This window comes from Pleurodeles waltl, chromosome 7 (genome assembly GCF_031143425.1).
Source record: "Pleurodeles waltl isolate 20211129_DDA chromosome 7, aPleWal1.hap1.20221129, whole genome shotgun sequence".
NCBI classification, from domain to species: Eukaryota; Metazoa; Chordata; class Amphibia; order Caudata; family Salamandridae; genus Pleurodeles; species Pleurodeles waltl.
Genome location: NC_090446.1, coordinates 184162722 through 184190242, shown reverse-complemented (window position 1 = coordinate 184190242; position 27521 = coordinate 184162722). Strand labels below are relative to the sequence as shown.

The following is a 27521-nucleotide window of genomic DNA, read 5'->3' as shown; positions in this document are numbered from 1 at the left end:
ACGGTTACTAAAAACATGATGACGTGTTGCCATGCAGATTAAGGCCCACAGCTGGACTACACACCTTTCTGTTGCTTACTGCTATATTCGAATGTTAAATTTGAACTAAGAAAGTGCAACCAATTCTCAGAGCGTGTTACAGAGCTTAAAAATGATGAAATAATGAAGTAATACTATTAAAAAATGTGCAGCTTTATTCCGCATAATTTGCTTTTTTCTTTCAGCATAATTTACTTAAACCTGACACATCATTTGTACCTCTCCTGCCACGTAATTCCAGTGCCTCTGTCCATGGTACTGAGCGCTATAGCTATAGATGAGTACTGCTATCCAAGGTACTGTATTCTGTCTCTGTTGACGGGTACTGCTAGCCATGGTACTGTATTCTGTCACCTTAGTTGGGTACTGTTATCCGTAGTACATCATTCTGCTGCTGTAAATGGGTACTGCTATCTATGGTACTGCATTCTATCGCTGTTTACAGGTAAAGCTATCCATGGTACTGCATTGTGTAACCGTAGATTGGTACTGCTGTACAAAGTACTGCATTCTGTTGCTAGAAATGAGTACCACTACAAATGGCACTGCATTCTGTACTGTAAATGGGTACTGGAATAAATTGTACTGCATTCTGTACTGTAACTGGGTACTGCTGTCCCTGGTGCTGCATTGTGCTCTGTAAGTGGCTACTGCTGTCCATGGTACTGCATTCTGTTGCCGTCGATGGGTAATGCTATCCATGAGACTGCATTATGTCACCGTAGCTTGGTAATGCTAGCCATGGTACTGCATTCTGTTGCTGTAAACGGGTACTGCTATAAACGGTACTTCATTCTGTACTGTAAATGGGTACTGCAATAAACGGTACTGCATTCTGCGCTGTAAACGGTTACTGCTGTCCCTGGTGCTGCATTCTGTTCCGTAAGTGGCTACTGTTATCCATGGTACTGCATTCTGTTGCTGTAAACGGGTACTGCTATAAACGGTACTGCATTATGTACTGTAAACGGGTGCTGCGGTCCCAAGTACTGCATTCTGTTGCTAACAGTGGAAACTGCTATCCATGATACTGCATTCTAACGCATTAGATAGGCACTGCTATCCATGGCAGTGCATTCTGTTTCTGGAGATGGGCACTGCTAGCCTTGGTATTGCATTCTGTTGCTATAAATGGGTACTGCTATAAATGGTACTGCATGCTGGCACTGGTAATGGGTAATGCTGTCCATGGTGCTGCATTCTGTCGTTGTAGGTGAACACTGCTCTCCACAGTACTGCATTCTGGCACTGTGTTTGTGTACCGCTGTCCATGCTGTCATTGTGAGTAGGCACTGCTGTCCATGGTGCTGCATTCTGTAGCTATCGAAGGGTACAGCTTTCCATGATACTCCAGTCTGTCAGTCTGCAGCGGTGGATGGGTACCGATATCCATTGTACCCCATTCTGTAGCTGTGGGTGGTACTGCTATCCATGGTACTACATTGTGGTCCTGTAGATGGGTACTCATATCTCTGACACTGCTTTTTGCAGCTATAAATGAGTACTATTGAGCATGGTAATGCATTCTGTAGCTACAGATGGGTACTGATTTCCATGGGACTGCATTCCGCGCTGTAGATGGGTACTGTTATCCACGGTATTGCATTCTGTAGCTGAAGAAGGGTGCTGTTTTCCATTGTACTGCATCGAGTAGCTACAGAGAGGTTCCACTTTCCAGTGTACTGCATTCTGTAGCTGTAGATGGTTACTGCTGTCCATAGTACTGTATTCTGTAGCAAAAGATGGGTACCACTATAAATGGTACTGACTGTATTCTGTTGCCGTAGATGGTTAATGTTATCTATGGTATTGCATTCTGTAGCTGAAGAAGGGTGCTGTTTTCCATTGTACTGCATCGAGTAGCTACAGAGAGGTTCCACTTTCCAGTGTACTGCATTCTGTAGCTGTAGATGGTTACTGCTGTCCATAGTACTGTATTCTGTAGCAAAAGATGGGTACTACTATAAATGGTACTGACTGTATTCTGTTGCCGTAGATGGTTACTGTTATCTATGGTATTGCATTCTGTAGCTGAAGAAGGGTGCTGTTTTCAATGGTACTTCATCAATTAGCCTCAGAGGGGTACTACTTTCCAGGGTACTGCTTTCTGTAGCTGTAGATGGTTACTGCTGCCAATAGTATTGCATTCCGTAGCTACAGATGGATACTGCTATAAATGGCACTGACTGTATTCTGTTGCTGTAGATGGGTACTGTTACCATGGTATTGCATTCTGTAGCTACAGATGGGTACTGCTTTACAAGGCACTGCATTCCGCGCTGTAGATGGGTACTGTTATCCAAGGTATTGCATTCTGCAGCTGAAGAAGGGTTAATTTTTCCATGGTACTGCATTAAGTAGCCTCAGATGGGTGTTACTTTCCAGGGCACTGCATTCTGTAGCTATAGATGAGTACTGCTACAAATGGTACTGACTGTATTCTGTCGCTGTAGATGGTTACTGCTGTCCATGGTAATGCATTCTGCAGCTATAGATGAGTGCTTCTTTCCATGGTACTGCATTCTGTTGATGTAGCTGGTTACTGCTTTGCATGGCACTGCATTCTGTCACGCTGGATGGGTACTGTTTTATAGGGTACTGCATTTGGCAGCTGGGGATGGGTACTGCTATCCCTGCTAGTGCATTCTGCAGCTATAGATGAGTACCTCTAGCCATGGTTCTGCAATCTGTTGCTCCAGATGAGTACTGCTGTCGATGGTACTGCATGCCGTCACTGTGAATGGGTACAGCTGATAATGGTAATGTATTCTGTAGCAGCGGATAGCTACTGCTGTGCACGGTATTGCGTTTTGTTGCTCTAGATGGGTACTGCTTTCCATGGTACCGCATTCGGTAGCTGTAGTTGGGTATTGCTATCCCTGGTACTGCATTCTGTTGATGTAGATGAATACCTCTACCCCTGGTACATACTTCTAGCTATGGTAACGCATTAATTCGCTGTCGGTGGGTACCCATGGCACTGCGTCTGATTCCGCCTCTGTAGAAGGGCGCTGCTCTCCAGGGTGCTGCATTCTCTCGCCGGGGATCAGCGCCGGTATTTACCACTGCAGTCTCTGACTGTACATCGGCTCTGCTAGCTCAAGTACCACAGTCTCTCAATAGACAGACACTGCTATAATTGATAGTGCAGACTTTCATTGTAGATGGGCACTACTTTCCATGGCGCACTTCCTCTCACTGCAGAAGGGTGCTGCTTACTATGCTATAGCACTACCCTACGAAGAATAGCCACTCGAATCTATGGTACAGCGTTGCCTTCCTATAAACGAAATCTGGAACTCTTGGCTCTGCAATAGTTTGCTGCAGTTGGCCGCTGCTATTGATTGTACCGTATTCTCTATATGTAGATGGGTACTGGTGTTTTTGATACTACATTCCCTCCCTGCAGATGGGCCCAGCTGTTCACTGTACTGCACTCTCGCTGGATGTGAACACTACTGCTCATTGACCTGCATTCCCTCCCTGCAGATGGGCACTGCTGTTTACAGTATTGCATTCTTTCGCTATTGTTGGGCACTGATGCTCACAGTACTGTTTCTTATTTTAGATGGGTACGGCTATCTATGGTGCTAAATTCCACACTCCAGATATTGCACTCTTGCTGTTTGCTGTTGATGGGCTCCTTCATCGGTGTTGCCATAATTCTTGTACTGTAGATTTGTACTCTATCCATCGTAATACATTATCTCACCATGGATGGTCACTGGTGGTGCTATATTGCCTCGCTGTACATGAGTACTGATGCTCAAAGAACTGCATTAACTTTGTGAAGAAGGGCTCTGCTACCCCCAGTATTGCATTCTCTCACTGTAGAAAGGAGCTGCCACCTATGGGACTGCATTCTCTTGCAATGGGTGGACACTGCTATCGATTGTATTGTGTGTTATTGCTTTACAGAAGTGGTTAGGTTCTAGAATCTATGCTACTGCCTTGTCTTGTTGTAGATGGGCTCTGTAACTGTTTCTCCTCAATAACTTTGCAACAACTTGTCAAACTTCTTCGTTGATAAATACAATTTAGGCTGTGTTTCAAACCTCACCTTCTTTACAGTACCACTAACCCTACCATGGAAGGAATCAAGACCTATGTGTCCATCTCCTCATTTTAACGGGTGTTTACTTATACATCCCAATCCTTTGACCAAATCACCATTCATAAAATCTTAGTATCCTATGATCCTCGTAGGGACGAGATACCCCAACTTCGTCTAACAGTAATTATTCCCTTCCTTACAGAGTTCTGCTATCCCATTTTGGCCTCTGAAACTGTTTCACTTGCCTGTAAACAAGCAATTGTTAATTGAAGCTTAAAAATTATGCAGATCAGATCATCCTTTATAATTACTGCTGAAACAGAACCCCCTCATGATATAATATATGCATTTGTAAAGCTCATGTTTGCACAAATCTCAGGTCTCCTGGTGCTGAAATAGACGTTTACTGTTATCCAACTCAGGTTTACTCACTTTTTTAAACCTCGGAAGGATGAAAGGCTTGGTGGACCTACTCGGATTCAAACATGTGACCTTGAGGTCTAGCACAGCCCCTGATGTTAATGACCCAACTTTGCTTCTTTCTGTGCTTACGAAAACAGTGAAAGTGCTACCACTGGTAAACGATCTGTATTCTCGGAACAGAACAATATCACATACTTTTCTCAGGCAGGCTTTGGACCCAAACACAAAATGGAATCCGTGTTGGAGGCAGACTGCGATGGACACCCCATGTCTTTAGATGAAGGCGGTTCTGCCTCTCTTGTTCTTCTTGATCTTTCTGTCCGGCTGAAACTGTCTCCCTCGCCACCTTCCTGCTGTGTTTAGAGGAGGCTGGGGGGAGGTGTCCAAGTCCTGATGCTCTGTCCAAACTTCTTCTGTTCAAGATTTTACTCAGTTTTTGTCAACCTCTCATTTCCACTATTCCTTGCGGTATCTCTAGCGGGTGACACGTAAATTAACAAAATTCACAAATTTAGGGGCATATTTATACTCTGTTTGTGCCGGAATTGCGTCGTTTTTTTTTACGCAAATCCGACGCAAAGCTAACTCCATATTTATACTTTGGCGTTAGACCCGTCTAGTGCCAAAGATCTTGGAGTTTGCGTCATTTTTTAGCGTGGACACCTACATTGCGTTAATGATATGCATGGTAGGCGTTCCCGTCTAAAAAATTACTCCAAGGCATGTGCGCCTTATTTAAACTCCTGTGCAAAAAAGGCGCACGGGAGTGGGCGGGTCAAAAAAAATGACGTCCAGCCGCTTTTGCGTCATTTCTTAACGCCTGGTCAGGGCAGGTGTTAAGGGACCTGTGGGCTCGGAAGGAGCCAGAGGTGCCCTACCATTCCCCCAGGGCCACCCCCTGCCACCCTTTCCCACCCCAGGAGGACGCCCAAGGATGGAGGGACCCATCCCAGGGAATTTAAGGTAAGTTCAGGTAAGTATTTTAATTTTAATTTTATTGTGGCATAGGGGGGCCTGATTTGTGCCCCCCTACATGCCACTATGCCCAATGGCCATGCCCAGGGGACAGGAGTCCCCTGGGCATGGCCATTGGGCAAGGGGGCATGACTCCTGTCTTTGCTAAGACAGGAGTCATGTCAATGGAGGGTGGGAGTAAAAAAAAATGGCGCTAATCGGGTTGAGGCAGATTTTTTGCCTCAGACCGACTTGCCCCATTTTTTGACGCCCAAGCTCCATTTTCCCCTACGCCGGCGCTGCCTGTTGTGGGTCATTTTTTTTGACGCACACCAGTCAGCTCCGCCGGCTAACGTCATTCCATAAATAAGGCGCCCGCATGGCGCTTTGGAATGGCGTTAGCCGGCGTTAACATTTTTGACGCACAACTGCATTGGCGCAGTTGTGCGTCAAAAAGTATAAATATGGCCCTTAGTCTTATGTGAAATTCGCAGAATGTTTTGGGAATTATACATTATGTAATTATGCTTAATTTGCTCCTCTATGAGACTGATTCACTCTAAAAATGACTCACTAAGAGTCATTTTCAGCTCAAGCTATTCTCCTGCTGATATCTCACGTGACTGAGAAAAAAGTAGAGTGATATAGCGGCAAAGCGCATTTCAGCATGAAAGTGTAGTTTTGAATTTTGTGGGAAAAATCTATGCAATTTCGTGCATTCCTACTCATCAGCTGCTGCACTCCCAACCTACTATGATTGTGCCAAAAAGTAAAAAAACGTGATGAGAAGAAGGGGGTGGCTAAGTAATTATGACAATCGCATTTCACATTTTTTGACCTAACATATTTACATATATGTTCAGGGAGTTCTCATGTTGAGACTTGAATTAGAAAATAAGACAGGGGGTCTAACAATGAACATTTTTAAAGGGCTATTAAAATCTGTTTCTCGAATTTGGAGATAGGGTGCAGAACATTTAAAAAATAAAATACCTACTTCTACATTTATATATCCATATATTGAAATTCGTGTTCTAGATATAGGTTGGGAAGAAGAGAGGGCGTGATGTAAGCACAATCCATTAAAAAAGAGTCAATTAAGAAGGACTGTTATGTACACTTGTCCTTCTCTCCTATTCCCCTCTCATCTAGCCCCCTCAAAAAGGAGGTGCATAGTGCGCAGAAACCATTGCTTTACCCGTCGCTGCCCTCCTCCCCCTCACCGCAAAGATATGTTGACGTCCGTCTGAAGCTCCAAGTAGCAGAACACAAAGTAAATCAATAAGATATCCTCTCATGGAGAATGGGGGGGGGAGGCAAAAAACTGAAATCCTTTTCTGTAATCACTAATTATACAGCCATCTGCAAGGTGGTAGTGCATTACGTGGCCTTTCTGTTTCATGTTTGCGTAGGAAGGGTAGGAGGGGTTGGGTTAAACAAAATAAAGTTCAAGGGACATGCTCTTATGCCTTGAGAACTCCTGATCTCCATCTGCCTCTCTTGGGAGCCATCAGCCATGAGAGACAACCCTAAACACATTTCCTGGAGGGTGATGGTGACACCACACACGTCCCTGCTGCTTCCAGATAACTGTTCTCCTGTTCTTGCTCTATTGTGTGAATCTTCCAGTCTGATTTCTGCCCCTCATCTTGCTGTCCTGTCTGTACATCCCCTTCATACATCTGAGAATCATACAGTTGTCCTTCACGGCTAACTCTGTTCTTGTCTTCTTCTCACCCCTACATAGCTATGCCATTGACAGTGGCTCAGACGTGGAGAGGATCTTTGACATCAACCCCAGCACTGGCGCAATTACAACCGGGAAGACTTTGGACCGCGAGACGACTGGCTGGCACAATCTCACTGTTCTGGCACAGGAAGCTGGTAAGGTGGCTGCTGTGATGAAGCTGATTTTGCTGTCAGAGATAATGTCGTATAGCCTGGGGACGCTTCCTCCTTCTGTCTGAAGTTTGCATCGCGTATAGGGTAGTCAGGTGTCATGCGCAGGAACCCTGTCATTTATGCAAACTCATTGCCCAGACTGACAGCTGTTCTCTATGATGAAACCTACCGGACGTACATGGGAGCTCTATCCTCCTTTACATCCCAAGTAATAAATGGTTCCTGGTGGCTGGGTTTCCCAAGACATCTCAATGAAACCCTCATTTAATCTCTTGTATAACAACTTCCTTGCTTAAATAGGGCTTCATGCTGCACTTCTTTCATTTCAAACTTCTGTAAATAATGGAGTTTTCTTTTACACAATGCAAGCATATTTAGGCCCTGCTTTATACTTCCTGGGGAAAAACTGCACTAACGCAGTTTTTCACCAAAAAGTTTAGCACTGGCTTGCACCATTTCTGTGCACCAGCCGGGCACCATATTTATGGAATGGTGCAAGCCGGTGCAAAGGGTAGCCTAGTGTAGACAAAAAATGATGTTAGTCAAGTGGGGCTGACGGTATGGAAGAAGAGGGTTTTGCCCCAAAAAATTACGTCAGACAGGTTTGCGTAAAAAAAAAAAAATGACTCTAACCTGCCTAGAGTCATTTTCTGACAGACAACCATCCATACCACATGATTCCTGTCTTAGAAAAGACAGGAGTCATGCCCACCACCCCAATGGCCAGCACAGGGGACCAGGGTCCCCTGAGCTTGGCCATTGCACCCCGTGCCAATTATGGGGGCCAATTTCAGGGCCCCCTATGGCCATTTAAAAAATATAAAAAAATAAAATACTTACCTGTACTTACCTGGGATGGGGTCCCTTATCCTCCGCTGTCCCTCTGGTGTGGGTGGGGTTGTCCCTGGGGCCTGGGGAGGGCATCTGTGGGCTTATTCCATGGTATTCCACCATGGAAATAGGCCCACAGGTCCCCTAACGCCTGCCCTGAACCAGGCATTAAACAATGGGGCAAAACAAGCTTTGCACCATTTTTTGACCCCTCTTCCCTCCTGTGCACAATTTTTGCACGAAGGAGTATAAATATGGTGTGAAGGCCATAGAGTTGTTTTTTGCATGGGAACGCCTACCTTGCATCTCATTAAGGCAGGGTAGATTTCCATGTCCAAAAAATGACGGGTCTATAGCCAAAGTATAAATATGAAGTTAGTTTTGCACTGAATTAGAATGAAAAAAAATGAGGCTAATTTGGTGCAAACAGAGTATAAATATGCCCCTCAGTTTACTAACTACAAAAATAAAAATGCTTAATTAGTCTAGATGGGATTCGAAGTGATGACCTTCAGGTCACTGCACCAGCATCAACCATTTATTTCACTGAGCCATCTTAAAAACTCATCAATCGAGGCAGAAGAGGCCCCTATGTAAATTCCACTTTGATCTTTCTGCTTTTTGCCCCCTATCATTCCGCTTTTTAACTAGACCTGTCTGAAATTTTAATCACACTGGCCAAATTTGTGAAAATCCTAAATTTTGCCTCATGAAATTTCTTTAAATTTCGCACCGGGCAATTTGACTGGACTTTTTTTAAGCGAGCATCTAATTGCTGGTAGGAGACTAATTTACACAGAGATATGTCTCGCCAAGAGATATTTTCTGTGTGAGCCTTACACCAGCCCGTATCTCACAAGGAAAATTCTTGCTTAACTAAAGTAAGATAAAATACTGCACGCCTCAGCTCGCTATAAAAGACATAACTTCACGCGATTCCATTGAATTTCTAGAAAAAATAAATACTCATTTTTGCACATCCATACTTTTAAAGTTGCCACCTATAGCTGGCCAGTAGATGACGACTGCTGCAGATTTAAGTGAACTTAATTCTTCTTCTATTTTAAAACACTGCACTGTCGGCTGCAGAACGAACCTCTGCTCTGTTTCATCTTCCAAGCAAAACTCTTTTTTGCCTGCTCGTGCTTTGAACCACCTTCTGCTGCTCTGATGATCCCCATGTATACTGCCTGATCCAGAAATAATTAGGGGTGTGTGAAATTCACGTAATTTGCTTTCGCATATATGTGTGAAATGTCTTTAAATTATTTTAAAAAATGTTCAATTACACGAAGTGCAAATACGGACATGGTGGTTTGTAATGCATATAAGGCGGGATATTTTTTTAAGGGATTTGCTCCTAAGGTGAGTCATATCATGGGTTTCTTTTACCTTGATTATGAAAACAAATATTTTGGATTGTCATTGGGATGTTTGTAATTTTTATTATAACAGTGGGTAGTTGAGAGCTCTATTGAAGACAATGTTCTAATAGCCTTGTAGCGCCTCTAACATGGGCTATGTCCATGGATTCTTAAAGGCCTTCGGCAACCAGTGCAGACCTCAGCGGTGGTCTATAATTATATATTATGCAAACAAAAACTTACATAAACCCCGATTTCTGCACCAAGCATGTCACTCAGAGTTTTTGATTTCCTTGTGCTGACATGAGCATTGAGGGCCAGATTTACAAGGCCCCTGCACCTCTTAGTGCCATACTAGCATCATTTTTTTACGCTAATGTGGTGTTAAGGAGGCCATTCTCCTTCGCCATATTCACAAAGTGGCACAATACTTGCAAAGCGCCACTTTGCGACCCCTTGCGCCACATTATGTCTGTGCCAAGCATAATGTATGGAAGGGCTGGGAGGACTGTAAAAATGATGCAGTGAAATTCACAGAATTTCACTGCACCATTTTAAGCATATTTTTTAACGCCTGATCAGAACATGCGTTAAAATGATGCACCCATTACTTTCAATGGGCCTCCCTTTACTTTGCAGATTTAGCACCATTATTAATAGCTTTAATCCTACAAAATACCACACTAGCATCATAAATTCTGACACTATTGTCCTAACGTGCGCCATGGTGCGCCGTATTATAAATACGGCGCTACCATGGTGTTGTTAGGTGCCGGTGGGGGGGGGGGGGCGCAAGAAAAGTGGTGCATCTTACCAGAACTGTAAACTGGAATGTGTGGTACCGATGCATGTGCTGTTGCACCAACATTCACTGTGTGGCTTTAAGAAGTTGGTTGGACGTACCTTGGAGCTTGTTTCTCTCAAGCAGTTTGTGCTGGGGGGCCTATGTCACACATCATTTTTACATGGACCTCCTCCCTCACAGAATACACATCCGAAAGTACTCATAAAAAATACATCTTAGAAAATGAAAAAAAAATTATTTCTAGTAGTGATCTGAGTTTATAAATATCAAAGGTTTCTTTAAGTTTAACCACCCATAAGTCAATTTTGCCAGGTAGCCCGTGTCTTGTCTTGTCTGTGTACATGCTTTCTAGCAGACATTGCTTTGCATTCTGGGAACGCCATTTGTCTTTTTCCTTCATTATAAACATAGACTTCAATTTCACACTGCATTATGTGACACTGGAGCTCTTAGATACTGTGTCAAGAGATGTGCTGCAATGATAAATTACAGCACAATATCAAAAAAGGTAGGTTTTGTCATAAAGTATTCAAGTTGCTTATACTAAAAAACACATCTGTTATAGCGTGTTCCGAAAAGATCAGCTTTTATCGAAGTATTCATACGAAGTCGACATGTTTGTCTTTAAACTTCAAGGTTGCCTCTTTTCGTGAACTCTTGTGGCATAACACCCTCTGTCAAACATCTTCTTATGGTTTCAGTGATGCCAGGGGGCTTCTATTCCAGCCCCTTGTTTTGAGAACTCACCATATGCCTTCCAGTATCCACACCAGTTATGCGTCTATTTTCATCAGTAATAATATTGTAGGTACAGGTCTCTGTTATGAACATAGGCCCAGTTTAAATATCGTGCATTAGCACTTCTGTCCTTTACTCTTCTAGGCGCTTCTGGTTGTCTGCGTGCAACATCCTGTGTTCTTGCAGAGCCCTATGCCTTTGTACAGGCCACGGTAGAAGCACTCATAAAACATGCTTATATATTTTGCCTTGCTTGGTGTGTGAGTCTCCTGAGGCAAGATATACTCAGACAAAGAGGGAGTAAATGGTAGTGAAGGGGTGGCTCTACATCGACTCAAGCAGCTATGTTTGGAGCCAGACCTACCCTACCCAGAAACCCTTACCTCCATCAGTGGTTCAAGCCGCACATTTAACCCGCCCTTAGGAACATTATGTTCCCGCCTGATTTTTTATGTCCCCTTTTTACTTGTATGTTCCCTAATTATTACCATATCCGTGCTTCATTACTTTCCAAAGGTAAGTACTAAAGTTTTATATTTTTCTACTCGAACCTTTGCTTTCTTCCAACATAGCTCCTTATATACTTCTGGCATTCACACTCTCTGAACTCTTGTTGCACCATCAGTCACCACCATCTAACACCTTCACTGACCTCCTAACAGCCCCATCAATGATCTTCTGCCTATACATTAGCTGATCTCCTGCCTACACGGCCTCCCTCCCACACCTTCATTTATTTCCCTCTACAACTTCACAAATCTCAATTCTACACCTTCAATGGCGCCTCTCCCCACCTTAACTAGCCTCTGTGTTCCTTAGCATACACTAACAATAACCCCAAGAATGAGTGCACACCGATCCACACACATGCAGGACAGTAGGCAGCAGTTCAGTGACTATGCAGGTAGAAAATCAGAGCTTCTGCAAGCGGAGGGTCTGAGGCATTAAAATGACATTGCAGTGCAGGTACAGAATGCTGATCATCAAATACATAGAACTGAGGTATGGAAAGTGTGGGCATGTGACGTGGGTTCACTAGCCACCCTTGGCAATCTAATTCCTTGTAGCCCTTTCCTTTGTCTACACTTCTCACCTGGGCCACTATCACTAATGTCTTACAACTCCATGGCTTGATACCCCATACATGCCTCATGCTTCAACTCTTTAGCATCACAACATCAGCACCCCAGACCCTGATCGCTCAAGTGTGCAATTTGCCCCAACGCTTCACCTGTTTCACAGTCACCAGCACTTCAGACAGGCTTTTAGCCTCGATGCCTCTCATGTGTTATAGTTCCCAACTCCAGAGTTCGACTCTTGGCCTCCATGTCTCACTTGGGTCCCAGGCACCAACACCTCAGTTGAGTTCTAAGGGTCATGCGACATCCACATCTGAGGATGTGTCCCCCTCAGCTGGGCCCCTTGGTCCATGCTGCACTCGTGTCTCAGGCCTGGCATCTCAGAAGGACACTTAGCCTCCACACCTCCCCTCTGCCCAAGCCTCACCCATCAGCTGGGTTCTAGGCCCCTATCTCACTTGGGATTCGGGTTATGCCACCTCAGCTGGGTTCTAGGGCCAATGCTCCTTCCATGTCTGGGATGTGACCCCTAATCCCAGCTCTTAACTCTGTGCTTCACCTGTGTCAAAGGGTGCAAGCCCTCAGCTGGGCTCTTGGCCTCACCTGTTATGTGAGCCTGACTTCCGAGTTGGGCTCATACCCCCCATATCTCACCCATATTTGAGGGTGTGACGCCTCATCTGGGTTTTTAGCTCCATGCCTCACCTGTGTCTCAGGTCTGACTCCCCAGCTGTGCTATTAGCATCTACGCCTTCCCTGCGTCCAAGGCTTCAACCCCTAGGATGTCCCATATCTCAGTTCGGTCCCAGACATTGACACTTTAATTGGTCTCTAAGGCCTGTGTCTCACTCGTGTCTTGAAGGATGAACCATCAGTTTGTCTCTTAGACCCACTCTTCACCAGTGTCCAGAAGCTGGACCCCCTAGCTGCGTTCTTAGCCCACATGCCTCTCCTTTTTCTTAAGCCCCCACCCTCATCTGGGCTCCCTGGCACCCCATGCCTAACCTGTTTCTCAGGTCCTGACCCCTAAGCGCCTCTCTTGGCCTCTAAACCTCACAGGCCTGACCGTTCATGGCCCCCATGCCTCAGCTGTTTTGCAGGCCTGTACCGCCCAGCTGGGCTCTCAGCCTCCATGTCTCGCAGCCCTTGAGCTCCAGCTGCTGACAGAACATGGTTGAGGTTAATATTTTAGTACTCAGGAGGGAACGCTGAGCTGGTGTCATGAATTCATATTGAGAGGCATGGCTGTCTGATCCTTCTAATGAGGACTAATCGGAACTCACTTGTGCTCCGACAGGAGGACATATCTCCCTCCGCTGCTCATTTAAAGCCGAAAATCCTCCGTCAGCTCTCCGGGGTCTCTTGAGCAGCTGTTTATAATACACTGACAATGCATGGACTTTGTCCAGCCCCCTCAGCAGAACAGGCGGGAGTGGCGTGTGGAGCACAGATCAGGGCTTTGCAAAAGTTCCTTGAAAAGCAGAGATTTATCAGGAGCCCAGCCCCCTTCTCCTAACCTGTCCACCCTCTCAAACCGGTTTCTATGCTCAGACTGAGCTCCCTTCACTGAATGCTCATTCTGTGTCTTTAGAGAGCCTCAGGCCCTTTCATTGACATCTAATTCTGTGTCTACAATCGGCCTCAACCACCCCCAAATCTCTGACATGTCAATGCACTGTATATACACATCCACCATTGAGCTTCCTCACAGACCTCTTTTCCTGTGTGTAAATACAGCCTAACCTCTCTCCATTCCTGTGTCTAATAACAGCCTAAGCTCCTTTCAATGACCTCTATTTCTATATTAATGAACAATCTAACCCCTGTTATGGGTGCTCTTTTCCTGTGAGTCAGCATACAGGAAAAGCCCTCTTCTTTGATCTCTATTCATGCATCTATGCGGTCTAAGTCCTGTGTCTATAAACAGTCTCAGTTCCTCTCACTGATCTCTTTTACAGTGTGTATAGACAGTCTCAGATCCCTTTTCCGATCTCTTTTCCTGTGTCTATAGACAGTCTCTGCTCCCTCTACTGATCTCTTTTCCTGTGTCTATAGACAGTCGCAACTCCTATCACTGATCTTTTAACCAGGGTCTGTAAACAGTGTCAGCTCCCTTCACTGATCACTCTTCCTGTGTCTACAGTCAGTCTCAGCCTCCCTCACTGATCTCTTTTCCGGTATCTGTAGACAGTCTGAGCTCCGTTCCCTGATCTGTCTTCCTGTGTCTATAGACAATCTCTTTTCCCTTCACTGATCTTTTTTCCTGTGTCTAAACGTAGACCCATATGAGCTCCAATCACTGACTTCCAAATGTTGTCTTTGCAGAACCTCAGAGCCTTTGAAATACCTCTATTCCTATGTGTATACCTAGCCTGAACTCCCTCATTGACCTCTTTTTCTGAGTCTATACACAGTCTCAGCTCCCCTCATTGATCGTTTTTCCAGTGTTTACCGACAGTCTCAGTGCGCTTCACTGGTCTCTTTTCCTTTGACTACAGACAGTCTCAGCTCCCTTCCTATTTCTATAGACAGTCTAAACTCCCTTTACTGATCTCTTTTCCTGTTTCTATAGACAGTCTCAACTCCCTTCACTGATCTATTTTCCCTTGTCTATAGACAGTCTCAGCTTTCTTCACTTATCTCATTTCCTGTATCTAAAGACAGTCTCAGCTCCCTTCATTGTTCCCTTTTAGTATCTACAGACAGTCTCAGTTCTCCTCATTGATCTCTTTTCCAGTGTTTACAGACAGTCTCGGCACCCTTCACTGATATATTTTCATGTGCCTATAAACAGTCTCAGCTCCATTCACTGACCTCTTTTCCTGCTTCTACATACAGTCTCAGCTCCCTTCACTGATCTCTTTTCCTGTGTCTATAGACAGTCTCAGATCCATTCACTGATCCACTGATCTCTTTTTCAGTGTCTACAGACAGTCTCAGCACCCTTCACTGATCCATTTTCCTGTGTCTACAGACAGTCTCAGCTCCCTTCACCTATCTCTTTTTCAGTGCATACAGTCAGTCTCTGCACCCTTCACTGATCTCTTTTCATGTGTCTTTAGACTGTCTCAGCTTCCTTCACTGATCTCTTTTCAATTGTCTATAGACAGTCTCCACTTCCTTCAAAGATCTCTTTTCAATTGTCCATAGACAGTCTCTGCTGCCTTCACTGATCTCTTTTCCTGTGTCTATGGACCGTCTCAACTCCCTTCACTGATGTGTCTATTGAGGGTCTCAGCTCCCTTCACTGATCACTTTCTAGTGTCTTTGACAGTCTCAGCTCCCTTCAGTGATCTCTTTTCCAGTGTCTATGGACAGTCTGAGCTCCCTCCACTGATCTCTTTTCCTGTGTCTATAGACAGTCTCAGTTCCTCTCTCTCAGTGATCTCTTTCCCTGTGTCTATGTAGAGTCTCAGCTCCCTTCACTAATCTAATTTCCTGTGCCTATGCACAGTCTCAGCTCTGGTCTCGAATCCCTTTTTCTGTGTCTATTCCCAACCTCATCTGAGCTGCCTGTGCAGAGTCCAGGTCCCTTTGCACACCTTTATTATTTTGCCTTTATAGCCTCTGCTCTTTTCACTGACATATATTCCTGGATCTATACCCAGTCTCAGTTCCCTTCACTAATCGCTTTTCCTCTGTCTATAGATAGTCTTAGCTCATTTCAATGATCTCTTCTCCTGTGTCTATACACAGTCTCAGTTCCCTTCATTGATCTCTTTTCCTGTGTTTATAGACAATGTCAACTCCCTCCACTGCTCTCTTTTCCTATGCCTTTAGAAATTCTCATCTCCCCTCACTGTTCTCCTTTTCCGTGTCTATAGGTAGCCTAAGCTCCATTCACTGATCTATTTTCCTATTTCTATGCATGTCTCAGCTCCCTTCATGAAATCGTTTCCTGTGTTCATAGACAGTCTCAGCTCCCTTTACTGATCTCTTTTCCTGTCTATAGACAATCTCTGCTCCCATCACTGATCTCTTTTTCCGTGTCTATAAAGTGTCTCAGCTCCATCCACTGATCTCTTTTTCTGTTTCTATAGCTGTCTCAGCTCCCTTCATGACATCTTTTCCTGTGTCTATAGACAGTCTCAACTCCCTTCACTGATCTCTTTTCCTGTGTATATAGACAGTCTCAACTCACTTCACTGATGTGTCTATAGATGGCCTCAGCTCCCTTCTCTGATCTCTTTTCTGGTGTCCATAGACAGTCTCAGATCCCTTCACTGATCTCTTTTCCTGTGTCTATAGACAATCACAGCTCCCATCACTGATCTCTTTCCAGTGTCTGTAGACAGTCTCAGCTCCCTTCACTGAACCCTTTTCCTGTGTCTACAGACACTCTCAGCTCCCTTCACTGATCTCTTTTCCTGTGTCTATAGACAATCTCAGCTCCCATCATTGATCTCTTTTCAAGTGTCTCTAGATAGTCTCAACTTCCTTCAGTGATCTCATTTCCTGTGTTTATAGACAGTCTCAGCTCTCTTCAATGATATCTTTCCTTTGTCTATTTAGAGTCTCAGCTCCCTCACTGATCTAATATCCTGTGCCTATGCATAGTCGCAGCTCTATTCTCTAATTTCCTTGTCTGTATCCATACACAACCTCATCTGAGCACCATGTGCAGAATCTCAGATCCCTTTGTGACCTTCCTTATTTTGCCTTTATATTTTCTGTTAATTTCACTGACCTATATAACTGGTTCGATACCAAGTCTCAGTTTCCTTCACTGATCTCTTTTCCTGTATCTAGAGATGGTCTTAGCTCCCTTCACTGATCCCTTTTACTGTGTCTATACAAAGTCTCATTTCCCTTCATTGATCTCTTTTACCTGTTTCTATAGAACAGCTCAGCTTCCTCTACTGATTTCTTTTCCTATGTTTATAGACAGTCTCAGCTCCCTCCACTGATTTCTTTTCCTGTGTCTATAGACAGTCTGAGATCCCTTCACTGATCTTTTTTCCTGTGTCTATAGACAGTGCCACCTCCCTCCACTGCTCTCCTTTTCTGTGCCTATAGAAATTATCAGCTCCCCTCACTGATCTCTTTTTTGGTGTCTATAAATAGTCTCAGCTCCATTCACTGATCTCTTTTTCTGTTTCTATAGATGTCTCATCTCCCTTCATGAAATATTTTCCTGTGACTATAAACAGTCTCAACTCACTTCACCAATGTGTCTATAGATGGTCTCAGCTCCCTTCACTAATCTATTTTCCTGTGCCTAAACACAGTCTGAGCTCCCTTCCCTGATCTCTTTTCCTGTGCCTAAGCACAGTCTCAGCTCCCTTTGCTGATCTCTTTTCTTGTGTCTATAGACAGTCTCAGCTCCCTCCATTAATTTATTTTCCTGTGTCTATAGACAGTCTCAGATCCCTTCACTGATCTTTTTTCATGTGTCTATAGACAATGCCACCTCCCTCCACTGCTCTCCTTTTCTGTGCCTATAGAAACTCTCAACTCCCCTCACTGAACTCTTTTTTGGTGTCTATAAATAGTCTCAGCTCCATTCACTGATCTCTTTTTCTAAAGATGTCTCATCTCCCTTCATGAAATATTTTCCTGTGACTATAAACAGTCTCAACTCACTTCACCAATGTGTCTATAGATGGTCTCAGCTCCCTTCACTAATCTATTTTCCTGTGCCTAAACACAGTCTGAGCTCCCTTCCCTGATCTGTTTTCCTGTGCCTACGCACAGTCTCAGCTCCCTTTGCTGGTCTCTTTTCTTGGGTCTATAGACAGTCTCAGCTCCCTCCACTGATTTATTTTCCTGTCTCTATAGACAGTCTCAGATCCCTTCACTGATCTTTTTTCCTGTGTCTATAGACAGTGCCACCTCCCTCCACTGCTCTCCTTTTCTGTGCCTATAGAAATTCTCAACTCCCCTCACTGAACTCTTTTTTGGTGTCTATAAATAGTCTCAGCACCATTCACTGATCTCTTTTTCTATAGATGTCTCATCTCCCTTCATGAAATATTTTCCTGTGACTATAAACAGTCTCAACTCACTTCACTAATGTGTCTATAGATGGTCTCAGCTCCCTTCACTAATCTATTTTAGTGTGCCTAAACACAGTCTGAGCTCCCTTCCCTGATGTCTTTTCCTGTGCCTAAGCACAGTCTCAGCTCCCTTTGCTGATCTCTTTTCTTGTGTCTATAGACAGTCTCAGCTCCCTTCACTGTTCTCTTTTCCGGTGTCTATAGACAGTCTCAGCTCCCTCCACTCATCCCTTTTCTTGTGTCTATAGACTGTCAGTTTCTCTCATTGAACTATTTTCCTGTGTCTATAGACAGTCACAGCTCCCTTCACTTATCTGTTTTCCTCTGTCTGATGACAGTCTCAGCTCCATTCACTGATCTTTTTTCCTCTGTCTACAGACAGTCTCACCTCCTCTCACTGATCTACTTTCCTTTTTCTGTAGACAGTCTCAACTCCCTTCACTGATTTCTTTTCCTGTGTGTAGACACAGTCGCAGCTCCCTCCACTGATCTATTTTCCTGTGTCTGTAGGCAGTATCAGTTCCTCTCACTGATCTCTTTACCTGTGTCTGTGGGCAGTCTCAGTTCCTCTCACTGATCTCTTTTCCTGTGTTTGTAGACAGTCTCAGCTCCCTTCACTGATCTCTTTTCCTGTGTCTACAGACAATCTCAGTTCCCATCACTGGTCTCTTTTCCAGGTTCTGTAGACAGTCTCAGCTTCCTTCACTGAACTCTTTTCCTGTGTCTACAGATAGTCTCAGCTTCACTCACTGATATATTTTCCTGTGTCTGTAGACATTCTCAACTCCCATCACTGATCTCTTTTCCTGTGTCTATGGACAGTCTCAGATCTCTTCACTGATCTCTTTCCCTGTGTTTATATAGAGTCTCAGCTCCCTTCACTGATCTATTTTCCTGTGCCTATGCACGGTCTCAGCTGTATTCTCTGATCTTCTTTTCTGTATCTATACACAACCTCATCTGAGCTCCATGTGCAAAGTCTCAGGTCCCCTTGCACACCTTTATTATTTTGCCTTTGTAGCCTTTGCTCTTTTCACTCACCTTTATTCCTGAGTCTATACCCAGTCGCAGTTCCCTTCACTGATCTCTTTTCCTCTGGCTATAGATAGACTCTTCTCCCTTCAGTGATCTCTTTTCCTGTGTCTATACACAGTCTCAGTTCCCTTCATTGATCTATTTTAGCTGTGTCAATAGACTGCCTCAGGTCCCTCCTCTGATTTCTTTTCCTGTGTCTATAGACTGTGTCAACTCCCTCCACTGCTCTCTTTTACTATGCCTTTAGAAAATCTTAGCTCCCCTCACTGATCTCTTTTCGGGTGTCTATAAATAGTATCAGCTCCCTTCATGATATCTTTTCTTGTGTCCATAGAAAGTCTCAACTGCCTTCTCTGATCTTTTTTCCTGTGTCTATAGACAGTTATAGCTCTCTTCAAGGGTCTCTTTTCCATTGTCTATAGACAGTCTCAGCTCCCCTCACTGATCTCTTTTACTACGTCTATAGACAGTCTCATCTCCCTTCACTTATCTCTTTTCCTCTGTCTACAGAAAATCTCTCTCAGCTCCTGTCACTGATCTCTTTTCCTGTGCCTGTAGACAGTCTCATCTCCCTCCACTGATCTCTTTTCCTGTGTCTACAGACAGATGCAGCTCCTATCACTCATATTTTTTCCAGTGTCTGTAAATATTGTCAGCTCCCTTCACTCATCACCTTTCCTGTGTCTACAGTAAGTCTCAGCCTCCCTCACTAATATCTTTTCCAGTATCTGTAGACAGTCTCAGCTTCCTTCATTGATCTCTTTTCCGGTGTCTACAGACTGTCCAAGCTCCCTTCACTGATCTCTTTTCCTGTGTCTATAAAGAGTGTCAAACCCCTTCGCTGATCTCTTTTTTCTGTGTCTATAGACAGTCTCAGCTCCCCTCACTGATCTCTTTTTCTGTGTCTTTAAGCAGTCTCAGTTCCCCTCACTGATCTCTTTTCCAGTGTTTATAGACAGTCTCAGCTCCCTTCATTGATCTCTTTCCCTGCATCTACAGACAGTCTCAGCTCCCATTACTGACCTCTTTTCCAGTGTCTGTAAACAGTCTCAGCTCCCTTCACTGATATGTTTTCCTGTGTCTACAAACAGTCTCAGGCCCCTTTACCGATCCCTTTTACAGTGACTACAGACATTCTCAGCTCCCCTCCCTGATCTCTTTTCCTGTGTGTTTATACAGTCTCAGTTCCCTTCACTGATCTCTTTTCCTGTGTCTACAGACATTCTCAGCTCCCTTCACTGATCTCTTTTCCCGTGTCTACAGACTGTCCCTGTTCCCTTCACTGATCACTTTTCCTGTGTCTACATACAGTGTCAACTCCCTTCACTGATCTCTTTTTCTGTTTCTATAGACAGTCTCAGCTCCCTTCACTGATCTTTTTCCTGTGTCTATAGACATTCTCAGCTCACTTCACTGATGTATTTTTCTGTTTCTATAGACAATCTCAGCTCCCCTCACTGTTCTCTGTTCCTGTGTCTATAGACAGTCGTATCTCCCTTCACTGATCTCTTTTCCTGTGTCAATAGACAGTGTCCACTCCCTTCACCGATCTCTTTTTCTGTTTCTAAAGACAGTCTCTGTTCCCATCACTGTTCTCTTTTCCTGTGTCTATGGACAGTCTTAGCTCCTTTCACTGATCCCTTTTCCTGTGTTTATAGACAGCAACAGCTCCCTTTACTGGTCTCTTTTTCTGTGTCTATAGACAGTCTCAGCTCCGTTCACTGATCTGTTTTTTTGTGTGACCATGCACAGTCCCAGCTCCCTTCACTCATCTCTTTTGCTGTGACTAGAGACATCTCAGCTCCCATCACTGATTGTTTTTCCTGTGTCTATGGATAGTCTCCTCTCCCTTCGCTAATCTCTTTTCCTGTGTCTATCAACAGTTGCAACTCCCTTCTTTCATCTCTTTTCCTGTCATTATGGAGACTCCCAGCTCCGTTCACTGATATTTTTTATAGTGTCTACAGACATTTTCATCTCTCCTCACTGATCTCTTTTCTTCTTTCTATAGACGGTCTCAGCTCCCTTTGCGGCCCTTCATTCTTTGGTCTATACTGTATAGCCTCAGCTCTTTCCACTGTCATATATTCCTGGTCTTTGCGCAGCTTCAGATCATTTCACTATCCTCAAGTGCTGCCTATGCAATGCCTCAGTTCCCTTCCCTAATCTCTATTCCTTTTTCTGTATACAGTCTCTCCACTCCTGTGTCCATGCATACCCTCATTTCCCTTCACTGACCTCTCTATTCCTGTGCTTATACACCATACAAGGGCCCTTTCTGTTGTTTATTCATGTGTTTATACGCAGATTCAGTTGTGCACCCTCACTAATCCTTACTGCTGTGTCTTTACAGAACCTCAGATCCTCCCACTGACTAGCATCCTTGAGTCTTGCACAGCCTCGGCTCCCTTCACTGACTTGTATTCCTAAGTCTGTACACAGCCTCAGCTTCCTTCACTGACCTCTATTCCATTGTTTTAATCAGCCTCAGCTGAAGTCCCTTCCATGACAATATGTCTAAACAAAGTCTCTCCTCTCTTCACTCATCTCTATTCAAGTGTCTGCTACAGCCTTAGCTGACCTCCTTTCACTCACCTCTATCCATGTGTCCATATGCAGCCTCAACTGCCTTCACTGATCTCTGTTCAAGTGTTTGCTCACAGCCGCAGCTGACCTCTGTCCATGGGTCTAAAGGCATCCTCAGCTGTCTTCACTGCTCTCTCTTCAGGTGTCTGCTCACAGCCTTAACTGACCTCCCTTCACTGACCTCTAGCCATATGTCCATACGCATCCTCAGCGGTCTTCATTAATCTCTACACCTGGGTCGTGGCATGACCTGATCTCGTGCCATTCTCCTCTGCTCCTGTCATTTAGTAGATTTTCGCGCCCGTCATTGACATTTTTTCCATTTATTACATCCCTGCCCGTATTTTTTTCCAGATCACGTTGGTCAAAGAGAGAACCTATCATTATGAGTCCTGAGACCAGGGGTGAGACCTCCTGTTCTCTTTATTGATCCCACATTCTGGGCATAGGGTCTGCAGTAAATGTAAAAACTGTCTCAGCTTCCTCAGCCCTCTGGGGTCAGCTGTTGTCACACCCTACACATGAGAGAGCCATTGGCATATTGGAGGAGAGGGGCAAATTATGAGGCAGTGTGATTTTAATCATGCATCAAGAATTGGCAAATTTTCCTGCATTGTACAGCACATTTTGTGGCAGACTCCATTCAGAATCACCAATTACCCTTTTAGGGAAGATCTGCATTGCAGGTCACCATGTATCTATATACTTCTTTACAGTAGCTAGAAGCATAGTTTTGTTCAGATCTTCGAATTCTGCAGAAAATGGACCATGGCACAAGTAGAGCACAAGTAGAGCAAATCCATAATTATGCGGGGAAATTATATGGCTACAGAATCACATAATTTGTACTTTTCTGGTGCCAACAACGTTACATAGGTTCTCATAATAAGCAATGATAATACCCTAATAGAGGATTTCATTTTAAAAATGTGCATATGCAGTTTTATAAACAGAACAGTTAAATTGGTGAACAATAGTAAAAACGAAACACCTCGAGTCATTATTGCTCCACCGTTGTCATACTAGTTTCACTTTATAGCAAGATCATGTATGTATGAGCAAAGATGGAAGTAGGTGGGTAAACATAATCTTGTATTCATACAAATAAAAAGCCAAGGAGGAGAATTGCAGGAAGTTAGTTTTGCCCTAAACTCCATGGAGAGGTATTTCTTTAAAAGGACGCGTACCTTCTCCCAACTCCAGTAGCATGCTTCATTTCCTGTAATAAAAAGCAGCAGTTCAAAGTGTAAGCAATGAGGCTGTGTACCTCACTGAGATGGAGGCTGCACCTCAAAGGCCACGTGTTTTGTCTAATTGACTACTCAGCTTCTAAAGTTATAGTCTACCTGCAGCTGTATTCAGGTCGACTGAGATGAGGCCTAAAAAATGTAAAGGTAGGTTTTTAGGTTTTTCTGAAAAAAAAGGTGGTTTGTACTTCTTCATATTACGGAGAGGAAGAGAGTCCTAGGGGACTGTAGTGCAGTACGAGAAGGTGTCTCCTTCTTTCTGGGAGGTGTGGAAGGGGGCACTGTCTCGAGTACCTAGGAACCCAAATAAGGGTATAGTGCACATACTACATGAATGCACGTCCTAGTCCATTTAAAGTGCCTCGAAGGTGGACCACTTTTCCACAATGTAGTTTTTCAAGATGGAGGAAACAGGGTAACGTATGTTCAAAACACGACGAAGGCAGTCCTCCGTATTTGGACAATTTACAATCCTGAGCGTCCTAAATAAAAAACACTCCCATAGATGAGTAATGAGAAAATTGTGGCAAGGATTACCAGTCAGTGAGCATTCAGGGCGAATACTGGAAATATTTTTCCTCAATATTTTAACAGTGAGAAAGCCGTGGAATAAATATGCAAAATCAATAGGAAGACAGGCTTACAGTTTTGCAAAAACAAACTACAAATTTACGTGTAATACGTGTTTTATTTTCACGCCAATGTGAAATTCGTAGGGAGGACAATTTTAATTGGCATAATGTGTTTTTATGTTAGTTCTGTTGCTGGACCAGCCACTTTGTGTGGTAAAAAGCTAATCATTGTGCACAGTTGATCAGAAACAAATTACGACAAATTTGTATTCATTCTTTCACAATGTAAAGAATGAATCAATTGAACACATATTGTGATTTAAAAACCCAGTGCCACATTTGTGGGGAAGGAATACAGCAGACGGTAGGCCCATCACATGGTAAGAGAGGAAAGTGCACTCCAACCATACATGGCTTCATTCGTATAGTAAACTTGTCACTATGACGCTCACGAAAAGAGTGTAAAATATTGATCCAGCTATTGGAGAATTACGCTTTTAGATGTTAGCAGTGTTTGAAGAAAAGATATATTATCATGCGTTTGCAATAATAAAAGATGAGATATTTGAGATTCTAGTAGAGAAAAGCTTGTGAAATGTATAAGTAGGACCCAGCAGTGCGTTTTAGGAGCTTTCTCAACCTGCTTCAGCTGGTCCTGCATCTCCTGGTCACATTCCAGAAGTAAGGGTGGCCTAAGCTGAACAGAAGCAGCGCTCGGACATTTTCGCTCTAGAAAGGGGTGGAGCATATAACAGGAAGTGACACACACCTGCCAACAACACCTGGCCACAATACTTAAGCAATGTAGAAGGCATTGTTTCTTGTGCAGTAACAGATAATGGTATCACGATCGAAAGCCACAATGTGACTGCGACTGTGGCATTTCAGGTACTGATGGGCTCACAGTTCATTACACCCATGTACAAAATATTCCTCCTCCACTTTATTTTTAGGTGGAGCATATGCTCGACATGTTGAAATCTGAACGACATGGTCTGAACCACGTCCATCTCACACCCATCACTTTCATTCTTTCCTGGGACTGCCTTTCAAAAATCCCTTGATGTAATTGCTCAGTGCTTTTGTCCTGTCTTGAAGCTGTTTTGTTACCGCCTTGGAGACTGACCCTGTTACATGGATTATTGCACAATCGGGAAGGTACCTTAGTGTTGTGCACTATTTTTTATTTTGCCTCACCACTTCACTCATGGCCATATGTTGTTTCTTCATCGTCCTTGGTTTCTATGCTGTTTCTTTGCAATTTCTGCAGGGTCGTTTCATTTTATTTATTTTTTGCAGTTTTATGTAGCACAAACTCGACACAAAGGTATTGGAGCGCTTGATTTATTTATGTATTTTACAGTTTTATGTAGCGCAATCTCGATGCAAAGGTATTGCAGTGCTTTACATTAGCACCAATTACATTACACAAGAACACATTCATTTTTGGTAGCAAGGGGAGATTATGTTATTTGCCCAGAATCACAGGATGTTAAGCCGGCGCAGAGACTCAAACCACGTTCCACAGCTCCAAAGTCAGCAACTTTGGTCCTTACACCACATCCTCTCCCTCAAGATTCTTGTCTGGTGTGTGTTGGGGTAATCTGGGTATAACTGATTTTTTTTATATAGCGCTTGGTAATACAGGTTCTGCCATTTCATAGTGCTGCAAAGCAGGTGCCATTTTTAGCAAAATCGCTATAATTCATTTGCATCAACTTTACAGAGATGAAGAGGTGAAAAAGCTATGTCAGGATTGTAATCTGTGAAATTCTCGTTCTGTCAAGACCTCTGCAGTGGGTGCATAAACCAAATGACTTCAGTAAAGCTTAACACTAGGCGATAGCATGTGCTCTTGATAATCTCCAGAGGGTCTGCAACCAAGCATATAGGTTAGCAAGAAGATGTTAAAAGGTGTTGTCTTCAAAATTGTAGAAAAGGAGTAGTGACTCCAGACCCAAGCACTTCATGGCCTCAAGCTTGATAGCAAAAAACATCTAGCCTTTAGATGTATATTGGGGCTCTTCAAATAGAGTTCTGTTAGCACAAACTCGATACAACGGAATTACAGACCTTTACATGAGCACCGGTAACCTTACACAAGAACACATTCATTTTTGGTAGCAAGCGGATATTAAGTGAATTGCCCAGGATCACAGAATTTTGAGCCAGTGCCAAGGCTCGAACCGTGTTCCCCAGCTCCAAGGTTGAAAGTTCTGTTCCTTACACCACATCCCTTCCCATGGTGTTCTTTGTCTGGTTCATGTTCGGGCAGCATGGGCATAACTCTTTTTTTAATATAGCGCTTAGTAATACAGGTTCTGCCATTTCATAGCGTTACAAAGCAGGTGACATTCTTAACAAAATCGCTATAATTCATTTGCAGTTAAGATGCCTCCTGTTATTCTCTTTGTCTACAGTCAATGTTTTCAAAAGTTATGATGGTAGTGGCAATGTAGCAGAATAATTCCTTCAAAAGTTTAACACAGAGAAATATACGACTGCCCCCTTTTCTTTGACTCCCCCTCATTCTCAGGGTTAAATGCCATGAAGGTGCCTCTTTGTGGTTTGTGTGGTGCTATAAAGGCTTAGGTAAACACACTAGCAAGGGTTGCAGCCCTAGCGTATCACAGACAGTCTGTAGGAATGAGGCAAAAATGCTCCCAGGGTGGTGGCCTTGTTGTGTCCTCTCTCCTGCAGCGACAGGCTTGGGAGGGTTGCTCTGGCGCCTGGCATACATCCACTACACTCCAAACCAAAACACATACAACTGCAATAGCTCTAACTCTCACAAATGCAAGACCTATTACATTGCAAATGCTTGTTTTCTCTCTTGTTGACTTTTGAGAAGTGGGGTAATGCAGAGAGTTATGCTTTAAGTACGAAATGATTTGTCATTGAGGATACGGCTGGTGGAAGACATCACTAAGAAAAGAAAGTGTACCCAAATGTTTCAGGTTAATGTGGGGTATTGTAATTTTTTTTAAACGTTTTATTTTTTAAAGTTAAGAAGGGCGGTACAGCTGGTCTGATTTAGGTGTGGGTGGGCTTATCTCATGCCACAGGCTGAGGACAAAAATGCCTGAAAGGCTGAGTAGGAAAGAAGTGAGGCAGGTAATTCTAATAACAACAACAGGATTTTTATCTAGGGTTAAAGTCAGAAGGACTGGGCGAGTTTGGAAATAGGTTGGGAAGGGGTGACGTATGATATGAACAAAGGTGTAGCAAAGCTTTCGTAGTGATATGTTTAGGGAGAGAATAGATTGCATTCCAATTGGACAGATGAGGTATGCTGTTTAAATTTGCACTGTCTCAATAAAGTAACCCTTCCACAGTCTAAACTGTGTATCCTTCTTGCTTTTGTAACATAAAGTCCCTTATTATCAGCTTGCTGTTGCAGCACCAAGGAAGTTAGACGGGTGTTCCTACAGCTTTCTCCTGCAACCTCAACTCCTAATGGGCTCTCTTCCATCTGGGGGTGTTGTGTTCCTTGTCAATCCCCAAATTCCTAAAATTGAAGGAGACCCCACGATGTGGTGCAGGATGTGGAGAAGGTTGTTTCCTAGGATATGGAGAAGGGAGAGGAGCTGGTTTGACTATGTTTGCCAAGGCTGCTGTTGCTTCCCCAGTCTGGCCCTGCCAGTGTGTCATGGGCTGTAGTGCAAGGAAGACCCTCCTCCCACCCGGGTCCCTCAGGCCTCTGGTTCTGGTGCCAGTGCACCTGCTCCACCCATTGAAGTTACGCCCCTGTTTGACACTGAAATTGCAGTGAACACAGGGTCCTACGTGCTACCATGGTATTGTGAGTACTTCTGCAAAACTGTACTTCACACAGAATCAGCCAGTAAGGTTTACCACTTCTGCTTCCTCCGGTGTGTCCTTTGTTATTGTACTTG

At 43.9% G+C, this 27521-nt stretch overlaps 1 protein-coding gene across 2 annotated transcripts in view; it reads left to right on the top strand.

Annotated features, from left to right (window-relative positions):
- The window catches only part of CDH22 (cadherin 22), a 1297615-nt gene that overhangs the window by 1093387 nt on the left and 176707 nt on the right, over positions 1–27521 (top strand). For both annotated transcript variants that reach the window (XM_069243533.1, XM_069243534.1), the window contains one exon: positions 7218–7354. In XM_069243533.1, the coding sequence (XP_069099634.1) occupies positions 7218–7354 (137 nt within the window). The remainder of the gene's footprint in view (positions 1–7217; positions 7355–27521) is intronic.